The sequence below is a fragment of the Lolium perenne genome, chromosome 3 (assembly GCF_019359855.2).
Source record: "Lolium perenne isolate Kyuss_39 chromosome 3, Kyuss_2.0, whole genome shotgun sequence".
NCBI classification, from domain to species: domain Eukaryota; kingdom Viridiplantae; phylum Streptophyta; class Magnoliopsida; order Poales; family Poaceae; genus Lolium; species Lolium perenne.
In genome coordinates this window covers 35,929,611-35,956,892 of record NC_067246.2, presented here as the reverse complement: position 1 = coordinate 35,956,892, position 27,282 = coordinate 35,929,611, and the positions used below count along the sequence as shown (strand labels likewise).

Here is a 27,282-nt window from a genome sequence, read left to right as displayed (position 1 = left end):
AAAGTTAACTATAAGTAAGCTTTGATAAAAATAAGGTAAAAGCTTGCAAGAGTAAAACTTGGTATTTGGATCCTTAAGTAGAAATAGAAAGGTAATGGTGCCTTGCTCCATTTGAGCTTCGCACTTGGGAAATTTGCAAGAGTGTTAGCTTGCCTTGAGTGGTGTAGTGATCAAAGTTCTCTTCCTCCTCCTGAGAGTAAACCTCCTCCTCCTAGTACTCCTCGGTACTAGCGTCTATACACGAATACGAGGTATACAATCACTAAGCAAAACTTAAGTGCTAGACTAAAACACACAAGGGTTCACACAAGCCATTCTAACATCACAAACTTATTCACATGGTTGTTGACTTGGTGTTCTTATTTAAGAAAAAATAATGTCCTCTCATTATATCTTGTTAAGATTTAATCTCCTCAAATAACAAAGTATGAATACATGTTGACCAAGGTCAACACTTCATAATGGTCATTTGGGAAAAGATTTAAATGAGATACTATATCTCATGTGATTTAAAACTTCTAGGAAACAATTTAATATCATTAAGTAATCACACATGAGGTCCTATAAACTAAGATCATTACCTTATATTGGATTACTTAAGACCATGATTTAAATGAGAGAGTAACTCTCATACCATTTAATCAATTTAATTTAGATGATTTAAATGGACTAGAAATGGCTCCATAGCCATTATTTTTCTCTAGTCCACGATCATACAAACAACTATGCTATCTTTTTGCAAAAACAATTAGAGTATGTCAAATGTGATTTATGAGAGTTGGAATAAACTCAAAATCACTTATGGTTGAAATTTAAATAAAGTTTGAAGTTTGAAAAGGCCCTGCCTTGTTATTTTTACTATTTAAATTCTACACTGAATCTGAGGGTGAGACCAGTGTGGTTGCTTAAATCTATTTCCAAGCTTTCCAAAAATATAAAGTTCACAAAATTTGGTTCAGCCGATTTGAAACTATTTAAGTTTTAGCAAAGGATCTGCAAGCATTTCAAATAAATCCTAAATCCAAATTCAAACGTGTGGGCTTTAGGCGGGAAGGAAAACTGGGCCGCAGAGGGGAAAAGAAGTTGGGCCAGCCCATCTGCGCGTCTCGCGCGAGTGGGCTGCCTGACTGGTGGGGCCCTCTGTCAGCGAGCGTTTTACAGCAAAACGGTATGGATGAATCTGAGGCGTAGGATTAGAAATAGATCTAACGGCCAGCGCTCATCGTCGTCTCCGATGAGAACCCGTAGTGCTGGCGGCGGAGCTAGGGGTGGGAGAGCCTACCGATGCTCCAGCGGTCGACGGCGAGGTGCGCGGCGATGTTGGCGTGGACGACGAGGCTCCTGGTACCGGCGGCCTGGCTTGGGGAAGCTCCAATCGACAGCGCCGATCCGCGGGTACTGGCGGGCTCCAGCGTTGAATTGGCGCAGCTCCGGTGACGATTTGGCTAGCGAACTGGTCGAGGAGAATCAGAGATGGGAGGAGAAGCAGTGAGCGTGAAGAATTGGGGTGCGGGAGGGTCCTATTTATAGCGGCGAAGAGGAGCTGCGGGTGTCCGTGAAGGTCGAGTATGGCGCGGAGTCTCCGGTGCGCGAAAGGCCAAGGCAAGGATGGCGTGGCGTAGCTGGCATCCTGGCGATGCTCAACGGCTAGCTGGTGCAGAGAAAATGTGACGGGATCACTCACGATGATGAAGAATCTGTCACGGTACTGGCGGCGGAAAGTCGACGAGGACGACGGCGACGGTGCACGCGCAGGTGCTCAAGCGTGTCTACGCGCTAGAGGGTGTAGTGGCGGTGCTTGATGCAGAAAGAGAGGTGTAGGGGAGGACGGTGGAGATGGGTCGAGGCCATAGTCTGGCGCGTCCAGTACGCGGTGAGCGCGCACGCTGGCATGCCTGGGCGTTCTGGGCGCGAGCTGGCCTGGCCAATGCCAGCCTCTCGCGTGCCAGGGCCGTGCACGGTGATGATCAGGGTGGCCAGGAGATTCTGCTGGACAAGAAGAAAGTGAGAGGGGGAGGCTTTGGTGATCGATGGCATGAGGGCCGGCACGGTGCACGACATGGCATTGCTTTAGCCCTCTCTAGGCTTTAATCACCACGGGCAAGTACATGGCTTGATGCATGAGATGCAGAGGGACCATAATGAGAGCAAAGCAAAAGAGGTTTAGGCCAAAATCCGCTGGATAAAGAGGTGTGTGCAAATTCCAGATTAGTGCCTGCAAAGTATTCGACGAAATGGCCGCATGAGCATTTTGTTCAAACTTTGTAAATCTTTTTGGGGAGATTGATTTGAATAATAAAGGGATTAGAATGGTGGTGGTGGTTTGAGAAATGGTGCTGGTTTGCAAAGTTTCAAAAAGGGGATGATCTTCACTTTGTTTCAAAGTCTCCACTTGTCACCCTTATATTGGTCAATGTAAGCAGAGTCAACCCTGGTGGTCAACACAAGAAATGCTCACCTTGATATGCTCTTCGATGAGGTGGCAAGAGCTGGCAAGGTTTAGTTTGGGATTTGCTAAATGGAAGGGCTCAAAGGGGGTGACATTTTATTTTGGGCCGAAATGCCCATTATCATATGTGATGGAAATTTGAATTTTCCTTTGCTTTTAAAAGTGTTTCTTTGATTCCAAAATGTTTGTTATTGATCTATTAAGGTTTCCCAAGCATTGGCACAAGCCAACATGGTCTTGGTTGAGGATTTGCAAAGTTGGCCAAATGTGTATGTGAGTGAGATTTGCAATTTTTCCCATTTCTTTTATTTCCCTCCTTTTTGACGTTCTAAGATCATGTACTAGGGTTTAAGCACCCTTGGTAAACACACAAACACTTATCATGGCAATTGCACAAAAGAAAGCATGCACACTATGTATAGCACTATATGCAAAAATGAAAGTTTTTGTTAGTTCCAAAATTTGAGCATTTGAAATTTTTGTCTTCATTGAATTGAAAACTTGGGATGCTAAAGTGTGCTTGGAGCTAGGCAATGCTTGCTTCAAGGATGCGGTTGCCAAGAGGCACGAGCTACTCCTTGACTGTGAACGCCTCCGCGAAGAGAATCTAACTCTAAATGGGAAGCTCAATGAGGCTATAGATGACGCCATCTTGGCGGACAGCGAGCTTGTGGATGCCTACACGAAGCGCTCTGAGATGCGCAACACGCTTTTGGATTTAAAGGATAAGCTAACTCGCTTCAGGAACTCTAACGACGATCTGAGGAAGAAGATCAATGACATGCGCGCCCAAAAACGTTTGGTGGAGGTTGTCGATCAGCTCGTTAATCTTATCTGATGTTCCCATTGTACTTTTACCAGGAATGACTCATGTAATTATAAATTCTATAAGTGGTCTGCCACTCGTATGAATCTAGTTAATATTTGCTAGTTCTCTGCGCTAGCTGAGAATTAAGTTTGTGCTCAGTCGAGTCCTACACTGTTTACCAAGCGGCAGGTTTGGTTAGCTGCTTGTGAACAAACAATGAGCAAAAAAAAAGTCCTACACTGTTTGATTGGTTATGTGATTCGTCATAGTTATCACTTGCAACATTAATTGCAACTAAAATTTGATGACAGAACGAAGTTAGTTCTCGACTGAGAAATAGCCATACCCATATTTAATACCGATTTTAAAGTTACTTACTCCCTCTGTCCCGGTGGATTGGGCTCAATAGTAGTTTCATCGGGACAGGCAGCAGGGGATTGGGCGCTTAAACTTTTTCACACAAGATATTTCATCCAATCACGACCCTAATACTCCACATTCATTAGAGCAGCTATTGTTGGTTTGAGGATGGGAACCGATGGAGGACATCTAGTGCATACACGCATGTACATTGACAAGTCAAAGAAGAGGAGAGTATGTTAAACTAAGAATAGTAATTGAGCTTTAATCCATGGTTAAACTGGGAAAAATATATTTTGGAGGTGAGCACAATTCACCGGGACGGAGGGAGTACTCCCTGTGTTCACAATTACATAGAACCTTTTCAGAGACTGATTCTGTACGATGGAGTACTACGTACTTTTTTGTATATGTGTTACTAGTTGGATTATAAACTTGGATACTCGTTCTGCATTTTTTGTATTGAGAATCGTTGTATAACATTTATCAGAAAGTTTAGTTTGTTCGGATATTAGGCCCAAGAAGGCAGAGGCCCCAAATATAAGTCCACCTTCATTTGCCGTAGAACAAATAATTGAAGCTAACTTCTTAAAAAAAACTGGCTAGTCGGAGCAACAGACTATATAAGCTGGGCTCCTCTGCGTGTCTGTGTTCATTTAATCTCCCGAATATAGGTAAGGGCACATCGGAGAGTAATTGGCCAGTCGGTCCAACAGACGATATAAGCTGGGCTCATATGCATGTCTTTGTTCAAATTGAATAAATAGGCCTTGGGCCTTTAGTCAGCCAATCTGGCCCAAGGACACCACGACGCGTAGCTGGTAGGTGGGATACATAGTGAATCCAGTAGGTCCCACAGATACATGTGGGCCCGACGGGGTCTGGACAAGGGACCCACCAAGCTCCGACATACGGGTCCCACAAGTTCTGACATATTAGGTCCATACTCTGGCATGTTTGGCCCACCAAGCTCGGGCATGCTGGGACCCACCAGGCTCTGACATGCGGACCCCACAGATCTATGGCATGCATGACCCACTAAAACTGTCATGGTCCGACAAGGCTCTGAAATGCGGCCCCCACAGATCTCTAGCATGCCGGACCCACCAAAGCTGTCAGAGAAGGGACCCACCAGGCTCTGACATGCGGCCCCCACAGATCTCTGTCATGTCGGACCAACCAAAACTGTCAGAGAAGGGTCCCACTAGGCTCTGACATGCGGCACCCATAGATCTTTGTCATGCCGGACCCACCAAAACTGTTAGAGAAGTGTCCCACCAGGCTCTGACATGCGGCCCACACAGATCTCTGGCATGCCGGACCCACCAAAACTCTCAAAGAAGGGTCCCAGCAGGCTCTGACATGCGGCCCCCACAGATCTCTGTCATGCCGGACCCACCAAAACTGTTAGAGAAGGGTCCCACCAGGATCTGACATGCGGCCCCCACAGATCTCTAGCATGCCGGACCCACCAAAACTCTCAGATAAGGGTCCCAGCAGGCTCTGACATGTGGCCCCCACAGATCTCTGTCATGCAGGACCCACTAAAAATGTCAGAGAAGGGTTCCAGCAGGCTCTGACATGCGGCCCCCTCATATCTCTGGCATGCCGGACCCACCAAAACTCTCAGAGAAGGGTCCCAGCAGGCTCTGACCTGCGCGGCCATGCGTCCAGAATTGACAGCAGGCAGACGCTTGTGCTGGCACGTGCGCAAAAAAATTGGCATGTCAACTGATATGTGGAACCCATGTTGGTGGTACTGACAGTTCTGGTCCACTTCGCATGCTGAGAGGCTGTCGGAACGGGTGGCCCCACGCAGGTGGGTCATGTCGGCACCTGACATGCGGGCCCGAGTGGTGCAGGCCAGGTACATGTGTGCAGACGGTGGTTGTCTCTCCTTACAAATATGGGTCCCAGTGCTGCAGGCCTTGGACTGTTGTGCGGACAGACACAAAAGTACGTGAACATGAGCGTGTAGAGTGTGGGTCAAGTGTATCCACCAGCCCGAAGCCCAGTTGTTGTGATGCCCGCCCACTGCTGACTAAGCAATTCGGGCAGCCAACCACCCGCGATGCTCATTTCTGCACGATCGCTGACATTTAGACCTCGTCCGTCACTATTTTTCGGGCCGAGCAGCCCAAATCATCATATGTGACGCAAAAACGCCCTATCGTCATAGAAAAAGACAATCGCTGATGGATTTCTAAACTGTCAGTATCATACCGTCATTGAAGACCCATATGTTACTAGTGCAATGTGGCGTAGGCATATTCTCGGCCGAACAATGCACTTGTGCCTAGATGGTCCAAGCCTTAACCGAGGCAACTAATGATCAACGTTGGTGCATCTTTCCACATTGATATTTGTGCAGTTTCCCTTGGAGCGGTGATTCGAGACGATCGTGAGACCTTTATCGTTGCTTCAATGGCTACCTCACGTGGCTTCGAGAAATGAGGGATTATAACAGTAAGTAGCAATTTATCATTTGCTAGTACTCTTATTCATTATCCTTCCTTACTAATTTGATTTTCTCGTGCTCGCTCTATACATATAAGGTTGTTCATAGTGCTAAGTATCATATAGTAGTATCATGCATATGATATTTCTGTATGATACTATCTCTATAGTGGGTGATATCATGGAGTAGTATCATAGTTATGCTATATTTATTGCTATTTAGAATCTCAATGCAAATTGATGTACAATATTTGTTTGGAATTAATTTTCTCATGATATGCGCTATGATACGGTATCCACCTATGATACTCTAATCTCATCTCTCCTCCTTAATTAGCTGCCACATCAATATTTTTGTGGGACCATGATACTAGCTAAGATACTACCAATATGGCTAGCCTAAGCTCATTACATACTCCGGGAGAAGTTCAACCATTAATTTAGTCAACAAAATAGATAAAATTAATGGTCAAAAAATTTCCCGGAAACTTTAGGGGGGATGTGAGCAGTACCATTCATTGATTCTTCTTCATTATTGTACTCATTTGATTTACTTGCACTATCTTCATTTATTAATTTGATATGGTATTACTACTACATACCATGAAGAAAAATGATTGGACATATCGTAATTAAGGAGCATCATTTATCGTAAGGATTTTCTCCCGTCCAGCGTCCTCCATATATGAGTTGCACGCGTTCGGTACAGGTAACAACTCCTAGGTGCAAACTGCATACGAGCACAATGGCGAGGGCAGCAACGATGTCCCTACCTATGTCTCTCATCCTACTCGCCGCGATGTTCTCCACCCTTCCCGCCGCCCACGCCGACGCTGGCTTCATCTCCTACATATGCAACAAGACCAAAAACGCCACCATGTGTGTGGCCGTGCTGCGCGACGACCCGGAGAGCGCCAAGGCCTCCACCGTGCGCGACCTCGCCAACATCGCGCTGCAGATCACCATCAACACCACCGACCACAACGCCGATGTCATCGACGACCTGGCCAAGAAGAGCCAGGGTACGTCCCAGGGACACGCGCTGACCGTCTGCCACAAGGCCTATTTCGGTGCCTCCATAGACCTCAACATCTTCGGTCGCTACTGCTTCGACGGCGGGGACTACGCTGAAACGTCCAAGATCTTGTCGAGCGCAAAGGGCGCCAGCGATAAGTGTGAGAACGCGTTCAAGGGAATCGGCAAAATGCCCCCCGTTACCGCCATGGATATCATGATGACCGAGCGCTGCAGTGTTGCCGCTGACCTCGTTGACTTGCTTGTCGACAAGTGACCACAAATTGTTCTTGGCTTGCTTATGCATGTTGCTATCAATTATGAAATAAGTTTTATTTACGTCAAACCTTGTTGGTGATTGATTTTTTCATAAAGAAATGAGGGAACACATATCGTTTTATTTACGTCAAACCTTGTTGGTGATTGATTTTTTCATAACAAATCAGTTTACACCCCAAATTATCTAGTATAAAAAGTAAATAGACCTCACAATTCAGAATTTACCTCGAATGTATGTGATTTTCAATGCAGCTGATGTCAATGGAAGTAAGTCCTCGATTGTTTTTTCAACTAGATGACCCGTTACGCTATCGCGCAAATGGCATAATCAAATTAGAATTTAAACCATAAGTTTTAGCTTATTTTGGTATTAAGAATTACCTCAAAATTTAACTGCTTTAGTATCTTCCACACATCGGTGCTGCAGTAAGATATGATAATTTAGTATGATTTCACACCATTGTTTGCAGTTCTTATGCTTATGTATAAGCTCCGGCGGCAAATTATGGTTATTGTATCGAAAGAGATAGCATCGTTAAAGAAACATAAAAGGATAATTACTAATTTCAAGAAGAATGTTTATGCTTATTGTGAGTGGCCAAATAGAAAAAGTTTGGTTCGAGATTTTGAGCCTCTTAACTGATACCACTGCTACCACGGAACGAGAAACTATTGCAAATGTTTGCCCCGCGTAAACAATTTATTGGCTGACACCGTCTATCCCATCACAATTTGCGTTAACGGTACAATTTCTTCCTCTTAACCTATCTCTCTAACTCTTCTCCTTGATCTGCTACAGCTCCCTTCATCGACTCCACTCCATGTAATCCGCTGACCAAGTACTCCATCGTGGCCATCCACGCCATCAGCCATCCACTGCTCGCCCCAAGATTTACCTAACAAACTTGATAGAGGACAAAGCCAATTAAACATTTCAGAAACCTAAGAGAATATATTGTCATTTTAGAATCCTAACACTATACATTTAGAGAAATAGTCGGAAATCTTTAAGATCTCAGCTGGAAGATAAGCTAATTTACTGGGAGTCCTTTCAAGCATAGCAACTTTTTCTTTGGTAAACATGTTAACAAGAAACTTAATAATATATATCTGAAGCACCACATTTAACCAGGGTGTATGCCTTCTTTCTTCAAAAACATCCTATTCCAAATGTTTATCCTACAAAATTCTAAAAATTACAAACTATGACTTGCACGCCAGCCCATGAACCGACTACTTCACTTGAAGGAATATGAAACCCCTCTTAACAGCTTTAAACACAACGACGTGCACAACTATCACATATAGGCCTACAGAGTAACCACTACTTTCTCAAACGTTTGTTCAGATTTTGGTATAAGTTAAACTAAGAAATACGACTAAAATTTGGGAATACTCTTGGTTGATTGCAGCAAGCACTCACCATGGTAAAAAGTTCCATTGCAGCCTCCTGCTTCAAATTGTGTTTCTATCTATAAATCCAATACACCTCCTGTAAGAAATTCATCAAGAACTTCATGAGGAAAAAACATAGATAAATATATAGCTCAATAACTCCATAAATTGATCAAATACAGGGATCTTAATCAAAATTCTGTACATACATATAGATCAAATAAAATAAGAAAATTGTTAAAGTTACAAAGAGGGTTAAGATAAGAATGGAGAGGATCCATGTCCTCAATAACTCCTTCGTTTTGTCCCATAGAGCCATTGCTTCCCTCGGTGAAGATGGAAGGCTTAATACATCAACATAGATTATATACACTCTCAAAGCCACCTGGATACAGGAAGAACTTGGTGTATTAGAACCAGATCATTTTAGTTAATTATTGGACAGTAGAATGACATCATAAGCAACAATAGAGAACCTGAGTAGGAGCCATACCTTTGGAGAGCTTAAAATCAGAGCCAACGGGGCTAAGAAGACCAGCTGCTTTTTCCAAATGATTGGATTCACAATCTTCAATCCATGGTTTTAAAGGCGGCCAGGTGTCCCAAGGCTGGGGGGCGCCTCAACGCCTAGGCGCTCAAGGCGGGTTGCAAGGCAACACCTTTGAGAGGGCTGCGCCAGGGGTAGGAGTCGCCAGAAGCTTGAGAGGAGCTCCCTCCTCTCTCTTCTCTCCCAACCTGATTCCCCTGGTCTGTTCCCCTCTCTTTCCCTTGTCCCTGGCACCAATTTCCCTCCCTGCTCCCTCCTCTCTCTTCTCTCCCGCCCCCAATTTCCCTCCCAGCCCGCCAATTTCTCTCTCAATCAGCTGATTATTGTGAGTAATTGGTTCCTCCCTGTCTTCTCTCTCTATTTCCCTCAATTACCGCGGCCAATTTCTCCAATTCCTGCTCCAATTTTGGATTCCCACTCGGGCTGCTCCGTTTCCCGCTCTACCAGGCCATGGCGTCCAAAATCGCCCAGAGCGAGGCCTTCCTTGCCTAAGCGACGACCTGGACGCCTAGGCGGTTCAATTGGGACGCCTTCGACAGCAGTCCAAGGCGAGCATGACACCTTGACCGCCTAGGCGACGCCTTTAAAACCATGCTTCAATCTATATGCAGCCAAAAGTGCTTCAACCAAAAAATGAAGACATGAACAATCAGAGCAAACAATATCGATGTGTTCTGTAGGATATCTCTAGCATTAAGCATATAGGCTGTACCTTTTGGTAGGCCTCTTAGCCATGTATGCATTCTGTTATAAATTTAGCTTGTAATTGTTGGCTGAAGATTCGAAAATACATCAATAATCTGCAAGCTTGTCACATTGCAGCTATCTGTGTAAGCTGATGTTACTTTACAAACATATATTGCTTGGGATAATTTCAAAGCTATTATGTCCTATCTTAAGTAACAACATTACTAACACTGAGGCTCTGGTTCCCAATCAACAAACTGCAGCCACCCGCATAAGCTACTACTAATTCACAAACCTATAGCACTTGGGTTAATTTCTAAAGTTGATATGTTCCAAAAAAAACACACTCTATCAGTAAATTTTAATTCACACACTTATTTTGGTAAAATTTCTTTGTGCATAGTTTCCTTCCGTCAGGATCTTCATTATGCTTCACTAAGCTCATTATTTTGGATATGTCATAAATCATACATTGTTTCTTTTCACAGTGAACCAACAAAGGACCACCCCAGTAGCTAAGAAACCTTTAAGTGGGACAAGATAATATTCAATAAAAGGTCATACAGAAACCAGTCATCCCACTACTTTACCAAACTATGTGGTATTTCACCATTAAATAGCTGCTTGTGCGGTAACAAATTTAAAAACTGAACAAAAAAGATAGTTCATATAATATAGTAAATTCCACCGAGTACAGATACATGAGCAAGCTGACAGAAAATTAATATCAGCAAGAGAGGGAATTTCCAATGAACATGGGAACCAGGGGAAGCTAAATGATCCGAAGCCCATGGATCCCCATTTGCTTCCAAGATCACTATACCACCCTTTTGTACACCTGATGCCAAAAGCAGAAAAGTGCTATATAACGTGCTCAGCACGAATCTCGACACCACTGCGGCTAGGATCAATTTGATGGCACGTCATGTATAAAGTGGCACCTAATAGATAGGTGTGTAAAATGGATTTTTCCACTTCATAGCTGATCGTCTCTCATCCTCTCGCAAAAAGGTTGAAAAGAATGAATATATTCCTTATAGCAGATAAAAATATGAGCAAAAATATGAGCAGAACATGTGGAGATGTTAGAAGTGAGGACAAGACATTGTGATTAATATAAGAGCTAACCATCGATAGGAGGATTATCTAGAATTGCAGGCTGGAGGACGCCCTCAATAGTTAGCCAGTGAGATACAAATGCTGTGTCGAGAGTTTGGGTAGAGGAGCTTCAGTAATATGTATGCGGCAGACATATGTCCAATTCATTATCAAAATAAAGAAAGTGTAAATTTATCTGATTCATTTATCAATAATATCCTTGCCTCTTTGAAATCGACCTCCCTGTCATCGATATAGAAGAGATCATTATGGTACACAGCTCTTTTAAACCGCAAGGGGTCACCAGAAGCAAATCCGTATACAGGCTGAGTGAAAATGCAAAGCAATAAAGCACATGGCGTCAGCTAGACTGCTTGAAAACTTCTGAACTTGATTCCAAAACAAAATCAAGGGAAAATGTACCAAGATAATTTAACTACCAAAGTCACATATACAAGGCATACTATGTATAGTTATCTACCAACTCTGCATTTTTATCATCCTATTTTTAGTTGTTGGAAGGGAACGCACCTTAACATTCCTGAGGTTGAGAGCACCGTCAACATCGTCTGTGCTCAGAACTGTCCTCTTTGCATGCTTCATACACTTGGGGGGCTCCTGGAACAATGCACACCACACTTAAATTAATATAACATAATACCAAGGAGTAATGATATATCTTGAACATGTGAGATTGTGAGCTACAATTAAATACAGAGCATGAATATCATATATTTTCAGGAATCCATGGAAACTTCTCGAGTGATGAAATTAGCATTTGTAGACAGGAGGTGAACTACCTAGTTCAATATAACGGAACTACCTAATTCAATATAACTATAAACAACTAATTTCCCACTACTGCAATTTGGTCCACCGTCCTCACTCAACCAGATTGTGAGCTACAATTAAATACAGAGCATGAATATCATATATTTTCAGGAATCCATGGAAACTTCTTGAGTGATGAAATTAGCATTTGTAGACAGGAGGCGAACTACCTAATTCAATATAACCGAACTACCTAATTCAATATAACTATAAACAACTAATTTCCCACTACTGCAATTTAGGAGGAGCTCACATGGTGTTTAGGCAGATAAGAAAAGTAACATTGTTTTGGCAAATAAGCTCAAGTTTAGCATCTCCTAAGCTCCTAGCCACTTTAATTTAAGACAGATTAACTAAAAACAAATGGCATCTTGTACCAAACAAAAGGATAAGGAAAGCAAAACATACAACTGAAATGAGCAGAACTACATCAAGAAAACAAACATGAATGTATTGTTGTACCTCCAATTGAGCACCTGTTACCTTCATAGCATCGAATGGACAATTCCAAGATCATAGGTCGTTCCCTGAAACCCATAATACCAGACACGTGTTCAAATAAATGGGACCTGAAGTTCATATACAAAAACGTCGCAAGATTATATGTACCATTCATCATGAAACACTTCGGCACTCACAGAAGCCCAATGGATTGAGAGGCATAGAGTCTATATCTTAAAAAACAGTGATGATAACCATGGCACTTTGCTTCTGCAATGCCATAATTCATGTCTTTGTGTAACAGTCACTTAAAAAATATGTTACGGAGTACATATAATTACATGAAGTGAAAAGTTAATTAAGATGGTCTCTATGCAATAATGATCATGGGGAAAGAATGTCATTTCAACTAAATTAATAGTGTTGTGTGGCTGCCACACTAAACATTACCAACTAAATGTAACAAACTCGTAGGGAGCTTTTACAACTGTGTACAGTACCATTCGCATCTGGATAACATTTTACTCAGAAATTCAAACAGAATAAATCAATAGCATGTACTACTGTAACCATTAGTATGGCCATGGCAACTGGCAAGGTACTACTTAAAGCTTATAACTTATACTACGCCATTTCAAATAGAAAAAAATCAATAGCGTGCACTAAACCATTAGGATGGCCATGGCAAGGTACTACTTAAAGCTTATAACTATAAAATCATCTTAAATATTATAAATTAACAGTATTATAACTATATCGAGGCCCTTTAACAAACATACTCGCCATGAAACTAAACAAATATTTGTCTTAATTGATTTTAGATGCTACACAAAGCAACCAGATTCTATGGGATTACTTTTTATAGCAAGCCCTAGTGTATTAAGATTTTTCTGAACCATGTCGAATGAAATGGGTCACTCCTATCTTCCTTCATTATGAAACTCTTTTTACATGCTTGTTTCAATCTCCGTCTGTATGTTTTAATCAATATAATAGCATATGAACCTCTGCTTATGTTTGTTTCACCAGAGGCATTTACCCTACCATGAATAAGGCCTTGGTGCTGGTTATCCAAAAAGGGAAAGTGCAAGCTAAAGATATTCATGGCAATATATTCCCTGACATAAGCATCGAGAAGTTAAGAATCATAGGCTACGTACCTAGACACTGACAGTGCCAATCAATCCTTCAGATATCTTCAGCGTACCTTGCAGCGCGGCCAACTGGCGCTGGAAATTTTGGGATAAAAGTTATTAGTATATTGCATTCTAGAGAGACATGGCATTAGCTGTAGACAATAAGCAACATTGTTATGTGCTAGTTCAAATCAGAGAGTATGTATGAACGAATTAAGAACCTGACCAATGTATGAATGAATTAAGAACCTGACCAATGTCTTCCTTACTTCACCTTCTACTGAACAATGGGATGCTGCTCTAGCAGGTAAACCAGTCATCGAAGCGAGTAAAGTAGAAAAAGATAGGAAACCTAATTTCTCGTATACATTCATAAATTTATAAAACTGAACTTCAGTAACTATATATCAAGAATAAGAATAATAATAAAGAGCAAGATAAGAAGTTCTACCAGTACCGAATTGACATGCACAACGCGAGAAAGGGGAATGAATTTTTCATACATGCATTAGAACCGATACATCCTAGAAAAGATGCATCAGCACCAACACTGTGAATCAACAATGCAAACTTTTGAACTGCTCCCGTGTATGCAATTCAATAATCTGAACAGGTACATGGGATGAGAAGGGGGAAATATACCAACACAACACATCAGTTTTGGGACCTCATAGATTTGAAGGGAACACTTCGCTGACAGCGATTAGAATATTAACACGAGCATACTTAATAGTCTTTCTATGTTACCCAATTGCATTGCTGCTGAATAATTTCCTCCGCACATTATAAGGACTCCAAAATGGAAAAAAGAAGTGATTATTGCACAGAAAATAAAAATCTGAACCGAGCCACATGGTCTAAGCAAAGATAAGAGGCATTTTCAGACTATTCTAGCAAGCAATCACTTCCAAGCAAATCATTTAAAGATGACACAAAATGGCTGCAGCTGGCGGTGCCTGGAAACATTCTCTGATTTAGTATGAACTCAAACCCGATGATGATACTACACATAAAGAACACCATAATACAGATTCATTGAAGAGTAGGAGATACCTACAGGTTAACATTGAGAAAGCAAATATTGCGAAGATCTTTTAATCCTCCAGTGTAGTACACTCTCTCTGCTTCTGAAAAGAGCTTCCAAAGAATCCATGGTATGACCAAGCTGCTATGAAGTGCTTTTAACACCCAACGATCCATATCCCAAGTCCAAGAGCAACAGCTATAAGTCTATAACCATGTTGGTGTCCTTCCCAGCGGAAAGCTATACAAATTCAACAAGATGTGTCTCAAAGTCTTTTTAGAGAAAATGAACAAGCGCTGAGCACAGACCTAACAAAACCCACCACGGCAGCGTCATAGAAGGAGATCCCATGTGGCAGCGATGTCGTTGTCTTCTTTTTCTTCCGGCAGCAGTCCGTCACATTATAAATATCTCTGCTTGGCCGGCAGCTGCTTCATCAGCAGCAATAAAGAATTGGCACAGACGAATTTCATCAAACAGTTCACACGCAGGACCTGAAAGTATGAACAAATCAAACTTTGACGAACAAGAAAGGGGCGTGGGTAGTGAACCAGCAAACATGGCAGATCCGAGAATAGAGGGAGACGCTCACCTTGGTGTCATAGCCATTGGCAAGATCCGTGAGGTCGAGGTGGCGCCATGGAAGAAGGATTGAAGGCTTCATCTCGCTGCCTCTCGATCTGTTGCCTCCTCGCCTAAATAACATGGCTGGGCCGTCATCGTCGGGTGCAGAGGCAGGGAAGGATGAGGCGGGGGATCTCGAGCCTCGCCGCCGTCGCTTCATCCAGTCTCCCCGCGCCAGTTCGAGCGGATGTCCCGCACCAAGGACCGCCGCCGCATCCTCCTCTCCTGAGGCAGCCGCTGCCGTTGTGCCCGCATATGCGGCCGGGAGGGTGAGACGGCGCGAGATCGACCTCTGAGCCAGTCTCCTCGCCTCGCGGCCCGCGCCGCTAGCCTCCTCCGGGAAGCCGCCCGCGCCCGCCGCTCACCGTCGACGACCAGCACAGCGGGAGAGAAAGCGAGAGGAGGCGGCGGATTCGGGAGGAGGAGAGGAGCGGGGATTCGGGGAGAAGAGTGGGCACGGGATTGGAGAGGAGAGAGAGGCTCTCAGATGGCTAGGGTTTCACCGTTTTTGGGTTTCTCGCGGACGCGAGCAGGAACGCTCGCAGTCCCAGACGAGTGGCCCCAAGCACGCACGGGCCCAGGCGTCACAAACTCAGAATGAGCAGGGAAGGGTGAGAAAGAAATTACTGAATCTAACGGCTGAGGTAGAAAGTGGGATGTAAAAATCACTGTAGCAGTAGAAACGTGCGACCAGGATTGTTTTGCCCCTCTCAGACCCCCTGGATGGCTGAGTAGTCTTGCAACATTTATAGGAAGAATCAGCACTTCTGTGGTATACTTTTATTGGCCAAGAACATTTCACTACAACATGAGTTCCCTTTAGCCCACTCTTTGTTTTAAGACAGAGTCATTATTTGTTTTCCTTGCTCTTTTGTGGGTAGTAAATTTCATCTATTTTTTTGCACTATCCTAGAATGCTTTACCAACTGTTGTCTTACATTAGCCGGCGAACACTGGTTGCCAGAACATAAAAAAATGCAGTTCAAGAGGCTCAAAGGTGCTTCGAGGATTTTCAGACGTCTGATGGACTTGATAAGTGATGACCCACAAGTATAGGGGATCGCAACAGTCTTCGAGGGTAGTATAACCCAAATTTATTGATTCGACACAAGGGGAGGTAAAGAATACTGATAAGCCTTAACAACTGAGTTGTCAATTCAGCTGCACCTGGAAAAGCACTAGCAATAGGGGTGATGTGAAAGTAGCAGTAATATGAGAGCAATAGTAACAGTAACACAGCAGCAGTAATAGCAATATGAGAGCAATGGCACCAGAAAATAGTTGATACTACTTCCAATGACATGTAGAACAAGTATATAATGATGAGAGATGGACCGGGGTTCCCAGCGATCTACACTAGTGGTAACTCTCCAATAACAAGTAACAAGTGTTGGGTGAACAAATTACAGTTGGGCAATTGATAGGAATCAAAGCATTAAGATAGAACATCAGGCTTATTAATTATGTAGGCATGTTTTCCGTATATAGTCGTACGTGCTCGCAATGAGAAACTTGCACAACATCTTTTGTCCTACCAGCCGGTGGCAGCCGGGCCTCAAGGGAAACTACTGGATATTAAGGTACTCCTTTTAATAGAGTACCGGAGCAAAGCATTAACACTCCGTGAAAACATGTGTCCCTCACATCACCGCCATTCCCTCCGGTTGTCCCGATTCTTGTCACTTCGGGGCCTTTGGTTCCGGACAGTGACATGTGCATACAACTTGTAGATACAATCTAAGCAACAAGTATAGAGCTCAAATCTAAGATCATGCCACTCGGGCCCTAGTGACAAGCATTAAGCATAACAAGATTGCAGCAACAATAACTTCACAAACTTTATAGATAGACTAATCATAATGTATCATCCATCGGATCCCAACAAACACAACACCGATTACATCAGATGAATCTCAATCATGTAAGGCAGCTCATGAGACCATTGTATTGAAGTACATGGGGGAGAGTATACCGACATAGCTACTGCTAGAACCCGTAGTCCATGGGGGAACTACTCACGGAGCATGGCGGAGGCGGTGGCGTTGATGGAGATGGCTTCCGGGGGCACTTCCCCGTTCCGGCAGGGTGCCGGAACAGAGTTCTGTCCCCCGAATTGGAGTTTCGCGATGGCGGCGGCGCCACAGTAACTTTTCTGGAGTTTCGTCAATTGGTACTGCGTTTTTAGGTCGAAAGGGATTTTATAGGCGAAGAGGCGGCACAGGGGGGCACCTGAGGGCGCCACACCATAGGGTGGCGCGGGCCCAGGCCAGGCCGCGCTGCCTTATGGTCTGGTGGCCCTCTGGCCCCTCTCCGACTCTTCTTCGGTGTTCTGGAGCCTTCCGGGAAAAATAGGAGGTTTGGCGTTGATTTCGTCCAATTCCGAGAATATTGCCCGAATAGCCTTTCTGGAACCAAAAAGCAACGAGAAAACAGGAACTGGCACTGTGGCATCTCGTTAATAGGTTAGTTCCGGAAAATGCATGAAATCATCATAAAGTGCAAGCAAAACATGTAAGTATTGTCATAAAACAAGCATGGAACAACATAAATTATGGATACGTCGGGGACGTATCAGCATCCCCAAGCTTAGTTCCTGCTCGTCCCGAGCAGGTAAACGATAAAAAGAATAATTTCTGTAGTGACATGCTACTTACATAACCTTGATCATACTATTACAAAGCATATGAAATGAATGAAGTGACTCAAGGCAATGATCTATAGTTGCTAACAAATAGATAACATATAGCAAAACTTTTCATGAATAGTACTTTCAAGACAAGCATCAAAAGATTGCACAAGAGTTAACTCATAAAGCAATAGATTCAGAGTAAAGGCATCGAAGCAACACAAAGGAAGATATAAGTTTCAGCGGTTGCTTTCAACTTTCAACATGCATATCTCATGGATAATTGTCAACACAAAGTAATATGATGAATGCAAATATGCAAGTATGTAAGAATCAATGCACAGTTAACACAAGTGTTTGCTTCTAAGATGGAAGGAAGTAGGTAAACTGACTCAACATAAAGTAAAAGAATGGCCCTTCTACGAGGGAAGCATTGATTGCTATATTTGTGCTAGAGCTTTGGTTTTGAAAACATAAAGAGAGCATAAAAGTAAAATTTTGAGAGGTGTTTGTTGTTGTCAACGAATGGTAGTGGGCACTCTAACCCCCTTGCCAGACAAACCTTCAAAGAGCGGCTCCCATGAATTATTTTATTTTTGGGTGGCACTCCTTCCAACCTTTCTTTCACAAACCATGGCTAACCGAATCCTCGGGTGCCTGCCAACAATCTCATACCATGAAGGAGTGCCTTTTTATTTTAGTTTTATTATGATGACACTCCTCCCAACCTTTGCTTACACAAGCTATGGCTAACCGAATCCTTCGGGTGCCGTCCAACAATCACATACCATGGAGGAGTGTCTATTTAGTTTGATTAATTTGGGACTGGGAATCCCATTGCCAGCTCTTTTTGCAAAATTATTGGATAAGCGGATGAAGCCACTAGTCCATTGGTGAAAGTTGCCCAACAAGATTGAAAGATAAACACCACATACTTCCTCATGAGCTATAAAACATTAACACAAATTGAGAAGCATTTTGAATTGTTTAAAGGTAGCACTCAAGCAATTTACTTTGGAATGGCAGGAAATACCACATAGTAGGTAGGTATGGTGGACACAAATGCATAGGTTTTGGCTCAAGGTTTTGGATGCACGAGAAGCATTTCCTCTCAGCACAAGGCTTAGGCTAGCAAGGTTGTTTGAAGCAAACACAAGTATGAACCGGTACAGCAAAACTTACATAAGAACATATTGCAAGCATTATAATACTCCACACTGTCTTCCTTGTTGCTCAAACACTTTACCAGAAAATATCTAGACCTTAAGAGAGATCAATTATGCAAACCAATTTCAACAAGCTTTACGGTAGTTCTCCACTAATAGGTTTAAACCACATGCAAAAACTTAATCATGATCTACTTGAGAGCTCAAAACAATTGCCAAGTGTCAAATTATCCAAGACATATGAGGCATTTTCCTTTTCCAACCAAATAATAATAAGTATTGTAGCTTCCAACTTTTATCATTGAACATTAAAAGTAAAACGAAGAACAAGTGTTCATATGAAAAAGCGGAGCGTGTCTCTCTCCCAAACAAGGATTGCTAGGATCCGATCTTATTCAAACAAACAAAATGAAAATAAACACACAGACGCTCCAAGTAAAGCACATATGATGTGACCGAATAAAAATATAGTTTCAGGGGAGGAACCTGATAAGTTGATGAAGAAGGGGATGCCTTGGGCATCCCCAAGCTTAGACGCTTGAGTCTTCTTGAAATATGCAGGGATGAACCACGGGGGCATCCCCAAGCTTAGACTTTTCACTCTTCTTGATCATATATCATCCTCCTCTCTTGACCCTTGAAAACTTCCTTCACAACAAACTTCTCATAAACTTCATTAGAGGGGTTAGTACTCAAAAAATTTGAATCCACCTTGGTCCTGTAGTGGCACATTGCAAGAACTCAATAAAACATTAGCTACAGCTCTCTATGTCTAGAAAACCTCGCTTAAAGTCCACAAGAGACAATGCAAAAAACAGAGACAGAATCTGCCAAAACAGAACAGCCAGTAAAGACGAATTTTAATAAAATACTTCCGTTGCTCAAATCAGAAAACTCAAAACTAATGAAAGTTGCGTACATATCTGAGGAACACGCACGTAAATTGGCATAATTTTCTGAGTTTCCTACAGAGAATTAGACCCAGATTCGTGACAGATAGAAATCTGTTTCTGCGCAGAAATCCAAATCTAGCATCAACCTTCGATTAGAGGCTTCACTTGGCACAACAAAACACAAAACTAAGATAAGTAGAGGTTGCTACAGTAGTAAACAACTTCCAAGACACAAATATAAAATAAAGTACTGTAGCAAAATAACACATGGGTTATCTCCCAAGAAGTTGCTTTCTTTATAGCCATTAAGATGGGCTCAGCAGTTTTAATGATGCACTCGCAAGAAATAGTATTTGAAAGAAAAGAGAGCATCAAAAGGCAAATCCAAAACACATTTAAGTCTCACATGCTTCCTATGCAAAGGAATCTTGTACACAAATAAATTCATGAAGAACAAAGTGACAAGCATAAGAAGATAAAACAGGTGTAGCTTCAAAATTTTAAGCACATAGAGAGGTGTTTTAGTACCATGCAAATTTCTACAACCATATTTTCCTCTCTCATAATAATTCTCAGTAGCTTCATGAATAAACTCAACAATATAACTATCACATGCAGCATACTTTTCATGATTTCCAAACACATAATTTTTATCAAGTTCAAGAATAGTGGAATTAAAACTTTCAAACTTACTTTTATTAATAATATAACAAGGTAGTTGATCAATCTCAAGAGATATGGGACACATAGATAAAGTTAAATCCTCTCCAATCCCATTTTCATTAATAGTACAATTAATATTATCAAGTAACATAGGACCATCATCTAAAGCTTTATCATAAACATTCGCTACGCAAAATTCTTTAGTACCACGCATTTCGACATCAGGCACAAACAAAGTATTATCGTAAGATTTATCAAAGTAGCATGGATTATCATAAATAACAGTAGTATAATTATTCTCACAAGTTTTACTCATAGGTAATATTTCAAGAGAATCCACAGGAACATAACATTCAACCTCTTTCGGTAAGCATGGAGGACAATCAAATAATGTAAGAGATAAAGAGTTACTCTCATTAGAAGGTTGGCATGGGTAGCTAATCCATTCTTCCTCCTTTTGTTCGTCGCTCTCCTCTTCTTTTTCATCCAATGAGCTTTCAAGTTCATCAATTTCCTCCTCTTTTTCATCCAATGCGCTTTCAGGTTCATCAGTTTCTTCTTCCACAGGTTCCTGCAAATTGTGAGTGCATTCTTGTGCATTAATGTGTCTCTCTTTATAATCAAGGATATAAGGATTCCTACTGTAGCATTCTATGCAAGAATTAAGGATAGTAGAGACATAATCTTTAAGGTCCTTACAAATAGCACAAGTTTCATAATTCTCAACCATGAAGGATTCTATCTCAGAGGCTCCCATAAATAAGACAAATTGTTCTACCTCTTCGAACCCATAATGAATATAGCAATTCCGATTATAGCTCTTAATTAAAAATTTCTCACTAGAGCCACATTGAAATTTAAAATGCTTATCCTGTTGAGAGCAACAGTTTATATCATGGCGTCTAAGCAAGATTCTAGCCATTGTATTCAATTTTTCTATCATAGCACCCATTATTTTACCAGTTCTTGATTCTCTATAATTATTATAGCATTCTATAAGCTCCAAGTAGGTTGTAGGTTCTCCCATAACAGCAGTTTTTTATTTTTTGGTTTTTCAAATTTTTATGGATTTTTGGGTATATGAGACAAATAAAACAAGACAAAAATAAACTAAGCAAAAGTAAAATACGCAAAATAATACTAGACAGAAATAAACTAAGCACAAATAAACTAGACAAAAGTAAACTAAGCAAAACAAAATAAAATAAAAACAGAGAGAGAGGTAGAGTGTACTCCCCAGGTGAACTTATGAGTAGAGCTATGCCTCCCCGGCAACGGCGCCAGAAAACAGTCTTGATGACCCACAAGTATAGGGGATCGCAACAGTCTTCGAGGGTAGTATAACCCAAATTTATTGATTCGACACAAGGGGAGGTAAAGAATACTGATAAGCCTTAACAACTGAGTTGTCAATTCAGCTGCACCTGGAAAAGCACTAGCAACAGGGGTGATGTGAAAGTAGCAGTAATATGAGAGCAATAGTAACAGTAACACAGCAGCATTAATAGCAATATGAGAGCAATGGCACCGGAAAATAGTTGATACTACTTCCAATGACATGTAGAACAAGTATATAATGATGAGAGATGGACCGGGGTTCCCAGCGATCTACACTAGTGGTAACTCTCCAATAACAAGTAACAAGTGTTGGGTGAACAAATTACAGTTGGGCAATTGATAGGAATCAAAGCATTAAGATAGAACATCAGGCTTATTAATTATGTAGGCATGTTTTCCGTATATAGTCGTACGTGCTCGCAATGAGAAACTTGCACAACATCTTTTGTCCTACCAGCCGGTGGCAGCCGGGCCTCAAGGGAAACTACTGGATATTAAGGTACTCCTTTTAATAGAGTACCGGAGCAAAGAATTAACACTCCGTGAAAACATGTGTCCCTCACATCACCGCCATTCCCTCCGGTTGTCCCGATTCTTGTCACTTCGGGGCCTTTGGTTCCGGACAGTGACATGTGCATACAACTTGTAGATACAATCTAAGCAACAAGTATAGAGCTCAAATCTAAGATCATGCCACTCGGGCCCTAGTGACAAGCATTAAGCATAACAAGATTGCAGCAACAATAACTTCACAAACTTTATAGATAGACTAATCATAATGTATCATCCATCGGATCCCAACAAACACAACACCGATTACATCAGATGAATCTCAATCATGTAAGGCAGCTCATGAGACCATTGTATTGAAGTACATGGGGGAGAGTATACCGACATAGCTACTGCTAGAACCCGTAGTCCATGGGGGAACTACTCACGGAGCATGGCGGAGGCGGTGGCGTTGATGGAGATGGCTTCCGGGGGCACTTCCCCGTTCCGGCAGGGTGCCGGAACAGAGTTCTGTCCCCCGAATTGGAGTTTCGCGATGGCGGCGGCGCCACAATAACTTTTCTGGAGTTTCGTCAATTGGTACTGCGTTTTTAGGTCGAAAGGGATTTTATAGGCGAAGAGGCGGCGCAGGGGGGCACCTGAGGGCGCCACACCATAGGGTGGCGCGGGCCCAGGCCAGGCCGCGCCGCCTTATGGTCTGGTGGCCCTCTGGCCCCTCTCCGACTCTTCTTCGGTGTTCTGGAGCCTTCCGGGAAAAATAGGAGGTTTGGCGTTGATTTCGTCCAATTCCGAGAATATTGCCCGAACAGCCTTTCTGGAACCAAAAACAGCAGAAAACAGGAACTGGCACTGTGGCATCTCGTTAATAGGTTAGTTCCGGAAAATGCATGAAATCATCATAAAGTGCAAGCAAAACATGTAAGTATTGTCATAAAACAAGCATGGAACAACATAAATTATGGATACGTCGGGGACGTATCAATAAGTAATATTGTTCCCAACCCAATTGATTTTTTGGAGGGAATCCTTTTCGATTCTTATTCCCTTTGCCCAACCTATCCCTTGAGAGGATGAGTACTACTCTTGGATTTCATTGCAACCGGCACCGTACCCACATGAGCAACTGACTGAAATAATTCCCCAACAATAGCACATCAGTTGTCTCATTTGTTTGTTGATGAAGAAAACATCTCCAGTCGCGTGATCGCATCATACTTTTATTTTTCTTACCGATGCCCTTGTAACTTCCAGGTTGACAAATGACGAGTGGTACCAGCAGCACCGATGGTTGACTCGGTAGATCTCCAGGTGAACCCTTGCCAGGTCTTGGGCAGCCGAAGACTAGGTAAAGCTGCCTGCTATCGCAGGTCTTTCTTCATTGGACTCCTCGATGATTGGCATGGGGTTGTATCTACTTAGACTCCGATATTTTTTCCAACAAGGTCTACCATTCTAATAGATAGCTTTGTGTCATATGTTGTTTCCTAATTCTGATACTAGACAACTTTGTTGGTTTAGCTTGTAACTAATTTTGTTATGTATGTGTTTTTGTTTGTTATCGTCGGTAAAAAGCCAAAATCACTGTTGTTTTGCTTGCTAATTTGAGGATCTGCACCTCATCTCTGAACTTGTGGAAGTAACCCCAGAGAGAACAGTGTGCTGCTAATTTTATATACAAATCAAGGGTTCTTGGTTTGAATGATGAGTAGACTGTGACTTGTGAATAGTAAATGAAGACTTCCAAGAAGGATTTAACTACCATCTTTGCCAAGGTGTAGTATTCATTCTATGTTCATACGATAAAAAGTGGTGAAAAGGAACAAGTGCGAAGAACATGTACAAACATGTACGGAGTAGGCCCGTAGCGTCCACTCCTATTCTGACAAATGATAGATTTAACACACACACACACGTAACTAATCCTGCAGGGAACTGGTTGACAACACGAGCTACACCACACATAGGCTACTTCGACAAGATGCAACAACCAAACAATCAAACATGACGGTTAAATAGCCAAGTTCCCTTTCTTGTGCAATGTAAACCGCCACCCTCTAGTTTGTACTAGCAATGGAGAACTGAGGCCATAAACGATTACCTCTTCCACCTTTTTGGCTCAACCTGCAGTTTATGATACCAAATTAAAGAGGGATGCGAGATACAAATGTAATGAGGAAAAGCTATATCATATACTCCCTCCATCCAGAAAAAGGATATCGCAGATTAGTCTAGATACACGGAACAGATGGAACCGAGATGCTAATGGATGACAATATCTTGTGTTAGGCCAGACAATCTGTACACACACACATACACACAAACCCTATCACTGCTAAAAGATTAGGCCATAAAGCAGATCACAAACATTCTCTACATTCTACAAGTTACTCTTGTCAGAGCTTTAATTATGTATTCCAAGATAATCGCACAAATCACTTTAAGGTCCAAACTTATCTTGTCAACCAAAGGACAGTAACATTAACCAGTAACATTAACCAGATAACATAAATAGAGCTCGGGGTCCTTGGAGTTCATGTAAAAGAAAATCGAAAAACACATTTCATTTGTTAAAAAGGTCTTAAATTTTTCAACAGCTATACGTATATATATTTATGCTGACTACATACCTATTAAATTTTACATAATTTCTTTTTTTTTTGAAAATTTTGGGCTCCAAGGCTCTGGGGATCCAAAAAACCACACTCGGCCTATTTAAGATTGCCAGCAGATGCAAGATTGCTTGACAAGAGACAAACTAATGTCCCGCAAACACAATACAGTAATCTTTTTCGTAAGAAAGAATAAGCATGCATAGACTCAAGGAACTCATGAAACAAAGTTTAACTATCGCATGACTACTTGTTTAGATAACACCAAACATTATCCAAGGAAAAGTTGAGGAACAAAGGAAGAAACACCAACTTTGAATATGGAATTCTTGAAGTTTGTACTATAAGATAGATAAAGCTATCTACAGGCAGAACATTTAGTTAACTTCACGAACCTTAGAATCAGAACTTGGTGAGCCTGGGTATGAATTTAAAGTTCTCTATGTGTCATTTTGTTAGCATGATCCGAGCACACGTAATTATCTAACTCTTTGCTCTCCTCAATACTCATTTACATGTTGGATGGAACCTGCACATGTTCAATGGTACATAATCAATATGCAAGCAAAGAAGGCCAATGTTAGCTTACAAAGAAGAGAAAATGAAGGTGCAGGATACCAAATAGCAACATTTTTGCTAAATAGTATGAAAGGGCACAATCACATGTCTACCCAGTTGGTGGCAATAGGAAGTAGGAAAAGAAGTGTTGAATGCATAGACCCTGATTGGTGGTCAGATAAGATAGAAGTGTAATGGCAAATTTGCTGAACCAAATACTCCTAAAAGAGACCAAACATTATTTATGCAGAGCAGGCGACATTTTAGGAAGAAAAGACAAACATTTTTATTTGTTGTGCACCTTTATGAAGTAATAAGTGGACCAAATCTCTTTTGTTTTGCATCTGTACGGGGCAATAAATATGCAATGATGTTGTTCCTTGAATCCTTGAGATGATAGTCTGTATGCCTGTAGGTTAGGTGGTCCTTGCACCAAATAAGATGAGATGAAATGCCTTACCCAAATTCAGGTATTGTGGGGGTACTTGTAAAATTGGAATGGTATCGCATCCGAACCCAACCATCAGTTTTGGTAAAATTCACCAAGTCATTCACCAGTCATATTCACCTTCAAAATCTTTCAATAGAATGACTCATCATTCCAAGGTTTTCAAAGTCATTTCACTTCACAAGTTCCCAACTAAAGTAGTCACTTTTAATTTAGCACTAGCATCTAAGTATGAGGGGTGCTAAGTACTTTGCTTTTCTTCTAGGCTAACCTTGATACTCTTGTACTAATCCAATACTAATCAAGTGAATCATAAATCAAAAAGTACTTTGATAAAACAAAAGTAAATAAATCTTGTAAAGTAAAACTGGGAAATAAGATCATAAACATAAAGTAAATGGGGTAATGCCTTGCTCATGGTGAGCTTTGCACTTTGCAAGAGTATTATCTTACCTTGATTGGTGAATTGGCCAAAGTGGTATTCTTCTCCTTGGAAGTAGACCTCCTCCTCCTCTGGATACTCCTTGGTACTAGCGTCTAAAATACGAATACGGGGTATACAATCATCATACCAAACTTACATACTAAACTAAGCACACACAAGATTTACACAACTTAATCTAGCATCACACACTACTATTAAGTGGGTGGAGGTGTTCCTTTCTTATTTTAAGAAAAATAATTTCTTCTCATACTAACTTAGGTGTTACTTTTAATTACTTAGAGAAATAATTTCCTCTCATTATCTTATTAAGATTTAATTTCTCTCATGAATAATATGTGACCTAGGTTGACCAAAGTCAACCTCTTCACACTTATCATTTAAGAAAAATGATTTAAATGAGGTGAGCACCTCATACCATTTAATCCTAACATGTTAAAGATTTAATATCAACAACAATTCATATGAGACTTAAATGACCAGAGTCTCTACCTCATTTTGAGTTGTTGGTGACAAGATTTAAGTGAGAGAAAAATTCCCTTATGATTTATTAATAGTTTTGGACAATATCTTTGACTAGAAATAGCCATATAGTCCTTTAATTAATCTAGGCCATGATCATTCAAAATAAGCATGGCATATTTTTGCATAAACAATTAGTACAAGTGTAATGTGATTTATAGGAGTTGGAATTTACTTAAAAGCATTTGTGGTTGATTTTTAATAATTATTCTAAGGCAGAACAATCACTGTCTTGTTTATTTTGCTACTTTAATTCTACAACAGATATGGGTTTCAATCCAGTGGCATTGTGTAGAGAAAACTCTATGCTTTCCAAATATATAAAATTTGTAAAATTTGGTTCAGTAGATTTGGAGT

The 27,282-nt window shown here is 41.5% G+C and overlaps 1 protein-coding gene and 2 long non-coding RNA genes across 3 annotated transcripts; 1 reads left to right on the top strand and 2 right to left on the bottom strand.

Moving 5' to 3' along the window:
* The first annotated feature begins 6,819 nt into the window (after nt 1-6,819).
* Nucleotides 6,820-7,365, top strand: LOC127339067 (pectinesterase inhibitor). The gene has a single exon (XM_051364966.1). The coding sequence runs from the start codon at nt 6,820-6,822 to the stop codon at nt 7,363-7,365; it is 546 nt and encodes a 181-aa protein (XP_051220926.1).
* A 585-nt stretch (nt 7,366-7,950) lies between these two features.
* LOC127338048 (uncharacterized) lies at nt 7,951-9,522 on the bottom strand. Its single transcript, XR_007874173.2, has 3 exons — nt 9,256-9,522; nt 8,791-9,147; nt 7,951-8,271 (listed from the first exon to the last, which is right to left on the bottom strand). It is a non-coding gene; the product is annotated as an uncharacterized lncRNA (long non-coding RNA).
* A 2,614-nt stretch (nt 9,523-12,136) lies between these two features.
* On the bottom strand, nt 12,137-14,998 carry LOC127340740 (uncharacterized). Its single transcript, XR_011754736.1, has 3 exons — nt 14,560-14,998; nt 13,527-14,458; nt 12,137-12,452 (listed from the first exon to the last, which is right to left on the bottom strand). It is a non-coding gene; the product is annotated as an uncharacterized lncRNA (long non-coding RNA).
* Nucleotides 14,999-27,282: the final 12,284 nt, after the last annotated feature.